Source organism: Sinohyriopsis cumingii, chromosome 8 (genome assembly GCF_028554795.1).
Source record: "Sinohyriopsis cumingii isolate HCF-2022 chromosome 8, ASM2855479v2, whole genome shotgun sequence".
NCBI lineage: Eukaryota > Metazoa > Mollusca > Bivalvia > Unionida > Unionidae > Sinohyriopsis > Sinohyriopsis cumingii.
The window spans coordinates 6,817,147-6,828,994 of record NC_142968.1 but is presented as its reverse complement, the minus strand read 5'-3'; the positions used below and the strand labels follow the sequence as shown (position 1 = coordinate 6,828,994).

General features: G+C 38.0%; 1 protein-coding gene across 1 annotated transcript; it reads left to right on the top strand.

The window, feature by feature from the left end:
* The first annotated feature begins 262 nt into the window (after positions 1-262).
* Positions 263-1,956, top strand: LOC149792913 (uncharacterized). The gene has a single exon (XM_089966756.1). The coding sequence runs from the start codon at positions 299-301 to the stop codon at positions 1,556-1,558; it is 1,260 nt and encodes a 419-aa protein (XP_089822882.1). The 5' UTR covers positions 263-298; the 3' UTR covers positions 1,559-1,956.
* Positions 1,957-11,848: the final 9,892 nt, after the last annotated feature.

The following is an 11,848-nucleotide window of genomic DNA, read 5'->3' as shown; positions in this document are numbered from 1 at the left end:
TCGTGCAGTATTCCTTGCCAAAACTCATTCATATTTTCCCATACAAATGCAGTAACCTATAATTACTAAACAATTTCCTTTTTTTATGTTTGTAGACCACAAAAAAAATTTAAAAAAAAAAGAAAAAAATAGGTCACCAAACCTGTAAGGGCATCGATGGGTAGGAGTTAAATTTAGCTGAGTTTACATAATATGCAATATGTTTACTCGTCTCTAATGAGTTGATCGGTCGCACGGCGAAGAGTCTTTCCAAAATTTAGCCCACGACCGCCGTGCGAATAGACACTTCCGTGATAAAATGTTAAGTCAGCGTGTTAAAGTCAGGATCAACATGAAGTCTACGGGAGAAAACCCATTCAAATGCGAATTTTGTGATAAAATGTTCAGTAATGGTGCTGGTTTAAAAAGGCATACGAGGATACACACTGGAGAAAAACCTTTCAAATGCGAATTTTGTGATAAAATGTTCAGTAGTAGTACTGATTTGAAAAAGCATACGAGAATACACACTGGAGAAAAACCTTTCAAATGTAAAGTTTGTGATAAAATGTTTAATCAGAGTGATATTCTGCGGAGGCATACAAGGATACACACTGGAGAAAAACGTTTCAAATGCGAAGTTTGCAATAAACTGTTTAGTCGGGGTGTTAATTTAAAGAATCATAGGAGTATCCATACTGGAGAAAAAGCATTCAAATGTTTAATTTGTGAAAAAATGTTCAGCAATAGTATTTATTTGAGAAAGCATACCAGGATACACACTAGTGAAGAAGCATTTAAATGTGTAATTTGTGAAAGAATGTTCATCAGTGGTGCTGATTTGAGAAAGCATACCTGTATACATACTGGAGAAAAGCCATTCAAATGTGAAGTATGTTATAAAATGTTCAGTCTGAGTAGTATTTTGAAGACCCACACGAGAACTCATACTGGTGAAAAACCATTCACGTGTGAAGTTTGCAATAAACTGTTCAGTCGGAATGTTCATTTAAATAACCACATGAGAACGCATACTGGAGAAAAATCCTTAAAATGTGAAGTTTGTGATAAACTCTTCAGAACTAATAGTGATCTGAAACGGCATACCAGAAAACACACTGGAGAAAAACCATACAAATGTGATGTGTGTGATAAAATGTTCAGTGAATACTGTATTCTGCAGAAGCACATGATGATACATACTGGAGAAAAACCCTTTAAATGTGAAGTTTGTGACAAAATGTTCATCCAGAGCAGTAATTTGGAAACCCACATGAGAATTCATACTGGCGAGAAACCATTCACATGTCAAGTTTGTAATAAACTGTTTAGTCGGAGTTCTCATTTAAAGAGCCACGTGAAATTGCACACGGGAGAAAAACCCTTTAAATGTGCAGTTTGTGATAAAATGTTCGCAAACAGCAGTAATTTGAAAAGGCACATGATCATTCATACTGGAGAAAAACCATTCAAATGTGAAATTTGTAATAAAATGTTCAGCCAGAGCAGTGACTTGAAGACCCACTTGAAGCAGCATACTGATAAAAATCAAACAAACATTAAAATATGTGTATTGTAATAAAATATTTGGTCATGTGAAAAAACACATGAAGATATACAGTAGAATAAAACGATTCAAATGTGAAGTAGACAATACAATGTTTTGCTTGGGTGGTGCCTTGAATAGCCACATGACAGCACATACCAGGATATGAGCCATTCATGTGTTAAGATTCTGATAAATGTTCGGTCAGGGTGGTACTTTGAAAAACATATACGAAGACAAATACTGGAGAAAACCATTCAAATTCAAAGATTGTGATACAGTATTTAGCTGAGGGGGTGACCTTATGAACCACATGACCACACATACTGGACAAAAACCATTTTGATTGTGAAGTGTGTGGTGAAATCTTTTGTCATGGTTATTTGATGAAGCACATGATGCATGCTGGAGTAAAACCATTCAAATGTGAAGTTTGTGTTTTGATTCATTTTTTTTGTTGGAGTGGTGGATTTCGGAACACATAAATATGTATGGGGGCGCTCACCAATTAATATGTACTTTAGAGAGAGTGACGTATGTAAGGTGAAGTAGTTTGCATTTAAAACATGCACAATGGAGGGAATGTTGGCATACCTATGTGCTTCAGTAATGTAATGTGGATGATATTTCTTTGGATATTGTACTTTTGGAAATTTTACATGATTTAAGCACACTGCTAACTAAAATGACTGCTCCCTTGTGTTAAAAAGTCAGCCTGAATTAGTCTAAAGTACACTATACATAGCAGCTATTAAAATAGGGAAAATGAATTTTGCCAGACTAGACAATACCAGCTTCTGAAAGTGCAATGAATGAATTACCAAATATGTCAAATGTAAAAAAAAGTTATCGGCTCTTTTTTTTACAATTTATCTCTGAAGTTCAGGAAGTGAAAATGACCAAGTAGAGCTAGCACTTTTTTGAAAGGTTCACATTTGAAGTAAGGCCAAGCTGTATACTCTATAACCCATAGTACAGCCATCAATCATACATCAAAATAAAGGGAATTAAAGGTTCTTTTAATTACACCTAAGATTTACAAGGTCTATTTTAAATAGCGAGTATAACCAGTGAGGAAAGCCGAGGAAATTCTTTTTCTTTAAAATCTTAACCCTATGCAAAATGCGAAACTGTATAGTGCCACTTATACTATGGAATGACTTGGGTATGGAATGAAAGAATTTCTTCACCTTAAATAGCCACATACCTGGTACTAGAGATAAACCAATCAAGTGCTAAGTTTGTGATAAATATTTAGTCAGGATGGTAATTTAAAAATGTATGTAAAGACTGGCCTACACACTGAACAAAATCATTTAAATGTTGTGCAGTGTCTTGTCAGAGGGAGGAACTTACGAAGCAGTGACAATCCATACTGGAGGAAAACCATTTCAGTTGTGAAGTTTGTGGTGGATTTAAGTGTTATATGTGTATATATTTATTTTACATTAATACATAAGTAAAATATTCTGTATGTGTATGGGTTTAATATGAGGATTATTATCAATAGAAGTAAACATGTTTATTTGGGTCTGGGTGTAGGTTATTGGGATTCCCCAGGTGTACCTGACATAGTCCATGCTCTGTATTATAATTGTAGTAACAGACCTAAGAATAACCAACATTTTTCCTTGTTAACATTTTGAACCTTTGAGACAGAAGATTTCCTTTAGGTAATAGTTTTTATTAGAAAATGCTAATTGTGACCTGAGGTTAAGTAGAGGGCTATATATTCTCACCCATGCAAAAGAGAAATCTACCTGTTTTGCTAAATTATATTTTCCTATCTCAGGCTAGTTACCTCATGCCTGCTTTCTCAGTCAAGTAGTTCACGTGCTAGGCACTACTTTTAAAAAGAAAACCTTGATGTCTTCTATTGTGTCTAATGGGTTTGTTATAAAAGCCAACATCAACAGATACATAACAAAAAAAGCAAATTAAAGAGTCCAACTTTGATACCACCATGCAAAACATGTTTACACACACACATAAAACTTCTTTGGTAGAGCTCTAGACACACAGACAATACATATCACCAGCCACACAGAACTAATCTCTCTCAAGTACTCCATCAAATCAAGCAAAAAGCAGAAATGTGTTATATCAAACTGGTTTCTTCTAACTTTGTTGAACACCCAAAATCAGTCCCAGTTGAATCAAATATAATAATGGTATTGCCAATAAAACTCCTGCACTTGCCAACAGTAGGGGTTAATTCATCAGTCCACACACTGTTCAACAAAGATATTTCCATGTGGCTTTTTATTTCCCTAGTTAGCAACACTTGCCATCTTTCTAGGACAGAATATATAAATTTCCAAGAAAGTCAAGAAATTAGAAATTTTCTCATGTCAGTATACACTTCATGATAACTGTACACAGCAGGCACATTGTTCTGCACAGTATCATACTGTACCCTACCATAAAACATTTTGCAAATTAGAACTGGTGAAAGTTAAAGCTTAACTATATAAAATAATTTATTTTATATTATCAGCTGCATATGACATTCATCAATGAAATGTGGTAATACATTGTTCAGTAATTATATCCTATGATTTTACATTTCTATTTTCTCATGTGTAGAACTTGTGTACTTAGGGACAAAAGGTCACTCCATTGTCCTCATTAACATAATCATCTCAATGCACTGGATAAACACAAATGCACATGGCTTGAGATGCTCATTGCACAATACTTTCAACACACTACTGTTATAACTTTTTTCTAGATTTTGTTTTCCATTTCTAAGAGCAGCATATATAAAGCTAGATTCTATTTAAATAATTATTAGGATTTTCATACAAGTGGCCAAAACAAGACTGCTCATAAAAAAGTAAGATTTTTGGACAGAGACATTCACTGGGAATTGAAACTTGGATTTTTGTTGTTGTGATTCAACAAAAGAATGTTGATACAATACCACAATACTGGCCAATATAGGCACATTCAGCATTTGGTTTAATTTGGATTTCCACTTAAATTTATTCAGAATATTTGTTATCTTGATGTGTGTCTGTACTTCTAGCATTATTTGTGATTTAATTTGCAATACTGTAATTTTTTATTTGTTGCATTTTTGCTTTGTATTCCATGGAAATCGATTATCTGTTGAATTTTACAAAGCTTGGTGCTTTTCACTCTTTCTGTTACTTATTGTAAGGTGGCCTAGTGGTTAGAGCATCTGCCTTGGATGCAGAGGGTCACAGGTTTGAACCCTGGCCAAGACATACCAAAGGCTGTTAAAAATGGTAGTGACAGCTGCCTCTCTAGATGCTCAGCATTAAGAGGTTAGTGTTAGGACTGGTCGGCCTGGTGACAGAATGTCTGCAGCATGATGCCGCAGACTCCCAGTGCTAGACATCACTATAAACTGTCACACAGCAGACACCGTAATGATATGACTGAAAAATTGTTAAAACTATAAACCAAATCTCACTCTCTCTCTCACTCGCTTATTTTAAGAGAAAAGTCTCATAAGATAAAAAAACAGATAAATATACATGCTGCAGAACAAAAACCCACTGAAGTGTGCTATTTTTAATAACACCAAAACATGCTCCAACACCAAAATTGATTTTTATATCTTTGTTTACACCAAAATTGTGATAAGTAGTTGTTTTCAAATAATAAATGCAAAACCAACTTTAATTTAAGCAATTTTGATATGAATTATTTCCTGGTTGCTGTGTTAAAACGTTTCAGATGCCATATTGATAGTGACACAAAATACTTTGCTTTATTGGATTGTTAGACAACTATTGATGTACCAAGGGCTAATGGATGAAAACATGGACTAAGGAAATGCAAAATGAATGCACAAACTCTGACAATTACAGCCAAAAAGGTCAAAACTTGAATCTTAAAATGCACTTCTCAAGATTTCACAATAAACATGCTATAATTCAGGCTGTGTTTATGTGTCTATTTCGGTGATAACCTATCATGTGCTGAAATACAACCTATGCCCTATAATAGGGATCACGGAGTCCAAACATCGACATTACGGGCTCAAACAATAACAGAGCAGGCTTCCAGTAATTCGAAACCGACTTTTGGAGACACGTGCAATGACTTGTACCATCTCATGAGTAGATCCTCATACCTCAACAGATGCCGCTTATAAATTCCTCAACTCTCTGCCATAAGAAGATCCTTTTTACTCTTCGACCTTCTTGAAGTCAAGGTTTCTAATTCTACCAGTTTAGTGAGCGACATCATACCTCGTCACTCTTTGCATGCATTAGGCCCACTCAACACAACCAAGACGATGTTAATTGTTCTATCAGTACCGTCATCGATTCTACCCCACACGAGGGCACGGGAAGATTCTGCCTTCCGACCCTCCACTGGGGACTTTTTTCCGCCGCCCCCCCCCCCCCCGGACTTTGTCCTTATGCTCCAATTCCATCAAAAACATGCATCAGCGCTACAGCATATTTTGATCTTACGACGAACATGACGGTTCTGACTTTAGTTACGTTCGAAGTATGGGAGAGTTATTCACTTTCTGGCCCGCCTTCATCATCAGTTCGTTGGTGGTTCTAACATTTGCAGTCCACCTGCTAATCATTCAGAACCTCAGTATTGACAGTGATCTCGCCACTTTGGGGATGACCTGTGTGTGTGTGTGTGTGATTTGGATTTTTAACGTAACTTTAACAATTTTTCAGTCATGTCTTTACGATGTCTGCAGTGTGACAGTTTCTAGTGATGTCTAGCACTGGGGCATCATGACGCAGACATGTATCATGTTGTCCCACCCAGTCACATTATCCTGACACCAGGTCGATCAGTCCTAACACTAACCTCTTAATGCTGAGCGCCATTATTAGCATTCTTACGAATTTTGTTAGTCACTGGTATGACTCGGTCAGGGATCGAAGCCACCACCTTCCGCATCCGAGGCGGGCGCTCTAACAACTAGACCACCGGAGCGGTGGAGATGACATAGTCACATTCTGTACGTATGGATCGGATGGCCATTGTTTACACTTCGGATTTAGTCGGCAATATCGTTACAGTGACTTCGTTGTTGACGTGTTGTTTGATGTGATCTGGAATCTTAACGTAGCTTTAAAAAAATTTCAGTCATATCGCTATGATGTCTGCAATGTGGCAGTTTATAGCGATGTCTAGCACTGGGGCATCACGCTGCAGACATGTAGCATGATGTCCCACCCAGTCACATTATCCTGACCCCAGGTTGACCAGTACTAACACTAACCTCTTAATGCTGAGCGCCAAACGAGGCAGATGTTAGTAACAATTTTTGTAAGTCTTTGGTATGACTCGGATTGAATCCACGACCTTCAGCATCCGAGACGGACCCTCTAACCACTAGGCCACCGCAGAGGTTGAATTTGTTGTTGAAATTTTGTTCTCGGATTATCTTCCAATCGACGAACATAACTTGTCTTCTCCCACTCAGAACACCTCAGGGCATGCATGGGGTCAGTCTCAAGCTAAGAACAAAGCCTTTCACCTCTGCCCTCTGTTTAGCGTCTAGATGGATGAGTACGTTAGCAAGCCATCAAGGAGACACGTTTCCCTCCCTCCGCAAGAACATCGTCGATACAGGGATAGTACGAGGAATGAACAAAAAGAACCAAGGGTCACTCATAGGACACGAACCTCTGAAAGCTCCACCAATCGAAAACCATTCGGAAACAGCACCGAGATGATTATATCGTTCGTTCCACTCATTTTTCTTGGTCCCAACGGCAATCTACTCTCTACGTCTGGTCACAGGCCGAAGCGCACACAATCCGTTTTTCCGCCCCCCCCTCGGCTCCCACCAGAACACCACAGCCTATTATACCTTCATGTCTCTATTCATAAGGTTCCCATGACGTTGCTGAAATTTTCCTACAGCAGCGAATATCTATTCAGGTTACCCCAATTGAGTCTCAAAGTCAACTTCAGAGTCTTCACTCGTCTGACGAATCGAGTAATGATGCATGTCCGGTCCATTTTTATGGTGGCAACCTCAGGTTATCTGGACAATAGCATAGCTGATGTTTTGTCTTCATGAGTGGAATCCTCCCTATTTCCCACTAGAACATCCTTTCAACATCTGCACCCAACCGAGGAACCATCAGCGGAACTGGATAGCAACCTAACGTGGCTCACAGCGGGTATGCATTTACGCGTTCACCCACTAGAGATTGCTGTCTGTTCCGATAAAAGTACGAGAGGCTGTGTAGCCAGTCCACTACCATCATTTAGGGACACCAGCTGTCCATGCTATCCCCGGAAACGTCTTCATATCAATAATTCGAGAGAGGACGGCCGTTGTGAAAGCCTTTCATCTGAGGCCAAAACAATATAGAAGGCCAGGGACTTATCTCAGCAACAAGGATTGTCTCAATCATACAATGTTGATTTATCTTCAGCAACAAGGAGGACCCCAGTACCCAGACCTTTGTATCATGGGGTGAGACTTATCTTAAACAACGAAGAGGAACTCAATCCTACTACGATGATTTATCATCAACAACTAGGGGGATCCCAGACCCCGGACTTTTGCGTCATGGTGTTGGACTTTTTGAAGCGGCCTTATCATCAACCAGTCATACAGGTTCACCATATCCCGGAACTCACTCAACGCACTGACCGGCCCTTCGTCACGGAACAATCGACTAGTACAGAAGGTTTGGTATTTCCATCCATCGGTTATCATGCAGATCTCTCCCTGATAGGATAGACATGTTGGTGGGTCTTTTTGCGACAATGAGGAATGCAAGACTCTATTCGTTGTCTCTCCAGTCCTAGACCCAACATTTTGGGGAATGGACTCACTATCGTTGGATTGGACCAACCTAAACTCGTACACCAACCTCCAAGCACTCTGATTCCAAGTGATACAGAAAGCAAGGGAAATCGGCTTGAAACCTCATACTCCTCGCACCACTCCGATTATGAATTGTGACTCATATGGCTTATGATAGCATTATCACAGTGAATTTTGACCCATTCACCTTATGATAGCATTATCACAATGAATTGTGACACAAATGCCTTATGATAGCACTATCATAAGAAACTAGTGTGCATGTTTTTTGTTATAAACAAAATCTGTTATTGTTATTTTTAATCTAGCCATTAAAGGAGTTAGACCAAAACCTTTGTTTTGTGGTATCCAGCAAGATATAACATAACATAAACCATTCTTATGTTAAGTTGCAGATGAAATGTTTAGTGCGAGATGGAACTTTGAAGTCACAAAAAGATAAATACTGGAGAACAACCATTCAAATTTGCAACTTACTATAAGAGTTTATGAGCATCTGAGTCTGAAGAAGCACATTGTGATACATGTTCATTTGGAGAAAAACCATTTCTGCCAACACAGTATTGTACTCGGCGTTTTAGCTATTTTATCCTTGGTAGATACTAAATCGTTGTCGTGTAGAGACTAATTTGTGCCACTGCAAGCATTTATGAATAAACACATATTCATGGATCTAGTCATCTCAAAATTATTTGGTTAGCACAGCCATAGACACAGGTTCATATAAATATTTCTCCACTAACAATTCTGATTTGTAGACCTAAGATATTTTTGTTGCCATGTTTCCAGTTACACGCACAAAAAAAACCAAACACAACCGTCGTTGCTGACGCAATCCCTCAGATAATATCTACAACTAAACATGCGCTTTAGTTTTTCATGATAAACATAGTTCTGTTGATGATTTCATTTCGCAGTTATTGCTCCACTTCAATTATATTTTCAGTTCGGTAATAATGAGGTACATCATAATTCTGCTATTAATAACATACTTGCATGGTACAATTGTACAGTTGGTAGACAATGTCTAGACTCATCACGCCCATAAGCAATAAGCGTTTATATCCAGTTACCCTTCTTTTAAAGTCATACAATTACAGAAACATTTTCCAGGAAAATTTGAATCCCAGGCGAGTATGCGTTCTTGGGGTCCACCACTTTTCTTTTTAAAACACAGGTCATGCTTGCAAAGTTTACATCTAACACTCGTTGTGTCCAATTACTGTTACATGGACATGTTTATCCTTGTTGAATAACAGTTAAGAATTATTTTTCTTAACGGAATTAATGCTGGTGTACAATATTCGCAGGCTAAAGTAAACTAAAGTGAATAGAATGGTGAATTCCACTTTGCCGTTATGGAAACAATCCCGGAGTGTTTTTTTAGCTGGTGGTGCAGTCAGTGATTGGTCATATTTCGTTAACTTGCGACGATTCCACGCTGACCTCGCGTTTGCCCTAGTACATCGCGATGGTCCTAAGAGTCATTTTCTGTTTGATGTTTAACTAGATTATATTTCATTGTATATGAGAGTCTAGTAACACCTTTCTAATGCAAGTATTTGCTGACAAGTGGGACAGAGTTAGTATCAATGTTATCATCCGCAGCCAATTGGTCTAATGCCCATTGGTGAACTCAATAACCTCATCACCAGTCAGAATTCATCATGGATATCGTTTATAGTAAAGATAATGTTGAACACACACAGCAAAGGCTGTTTAGTACTAGACCATATAGATGTGAAATGGTTCAAACTGAATTTCATCTATAAGTGGTCTCGCAGAGGCAGCAATTTGGCAATATAAAAGAATCTATGCTTGAAATCCACTATTTATCTGGTACGGATAAACATGACATTATGCATAAATATGACACCTTAGTTATTATCTTGGCGGTGACGGTCGATATTGGAAAACGGACAGCACAGGCTATGCGTGTTAAATATTTCATGACCAGTTATTGGATAATTGAAAGTGATTAATACACACGAGTAGATTATATTGACGGCCGATAGGTACGGTGAATAAAACATCGTTGTTCTGTTAAACTGGAGACCACATGCCCTTTGTTTTGCAGACAATAGAGAGTATTATCATCCTTACATAAACGACTTTACTTTGATACGACAATCTAAAATTAAGATTCTTTCCGTAAATTGCACTTGCGATGTGAACAAGGTTAGTCCCTTGTCCGTCACCGCCCCAATCACAAAACTGCTACGGCGCCCTGCACACACACCTGATCACACAAACGCACACACACTTAAGTTTCCCATGAAATTATTTTAATCGAAGTCATAATTTTATGTTTCCGCTTTACGGTGCTTCTAAAACAATGTGTCAGGTGTCACATAGATTAGACGAAATGTCAAAAACTTCTGATCCCTCAGATGTTTAAGAAGCAGTTTCCTTCGGTGGGTACATGTCATGGATTATACAAAATATTTAGTTTACTTGTTCTTTATGGGTCAGATAGCTTTCTGATTTCGGAACAGCAGTGTGTAACGAGAAATATTTTAATATGAGATCTACCGCTCCAGAAAATGGAACAATACCAAGCACACAGCTTTACAGTGTAAGAATAAATTGAGTATCACCCGTACTATTCTGCAATCTCATTACAGAGCAACCCCCCACCAAAAAAAAATCCCCCAGGTGTTTTAAATATCAATGCATGCCATGTTTTCAGGCAGTTGATATCTGTTTGTTTTTTTTGTTAGTTTGTTTTATGCCATTATTTATGTTATCCCGTCCCTTGATTGAGATTTTGTAATGTAGACTCAAGGCGTGTTCAGTAAGACACGACATATCCAAAATTTGGGGACACACAAGCACATGTTATTGCACTCATTGGAAGTCTACTTTATAAAACTGCAAATTAAACATAGCTGACAGTGAATATTTCTTACACAGAATATATCTTTAAATTCATAGAGGTTATATAATTTTTAATTCGTATTCTGTGAAGATTCGAAACCAGGTCCGCATGTAAATGGCACCCATCGCTTTGACTGCACACACGAGCTCCTATTCCCCAACGACATAGCATACATCACCAAAAAGTGATGTTATTTAATCTGTGTTATATGCACTTGTGTGTAGCAGACACCCTCACATGACGACCTAGTATTTAATCTAATTTACACAGTTATTCCGCATTCCAATGAAAGCAATCAAAGTATATAGAATTAATTACTATTATCAAGCATTCTTCTATAGAATCCAGGGATAACACTTTCCGTTCTCTCTTGTGTCTATTTATAATCTTTTATAATTAATTCTATTTTGGGGGTCGAATACACAGTCACATGAAACCTGCAACCATCGATACAATTTTGGCTTAGTGCAACTGCTGTTGATGGTAGAGTTGTAGTAGAAACATTATCATTGTTGATGACTGTGTTATCCCCTTCACTTTCTGCAAAGCCGCGATTGTTATCGTTTATGCATTTTGGAACCGCTTCAACTCATTGTTCGCACATGCACCCGCCAAGTGATACTGTGGTACCCAAAACAATTGTTTATCGCAT

What these genes read in the sequence shown, in the direction of transcription:
- LOC149792913 (XM_089966756.1), top strand. Translation starts at nt 299, where the DNA reads ATGTTAAGTCAGCGTGTTAAAGTCAGGATCAACATGAAGTCTACGGGA.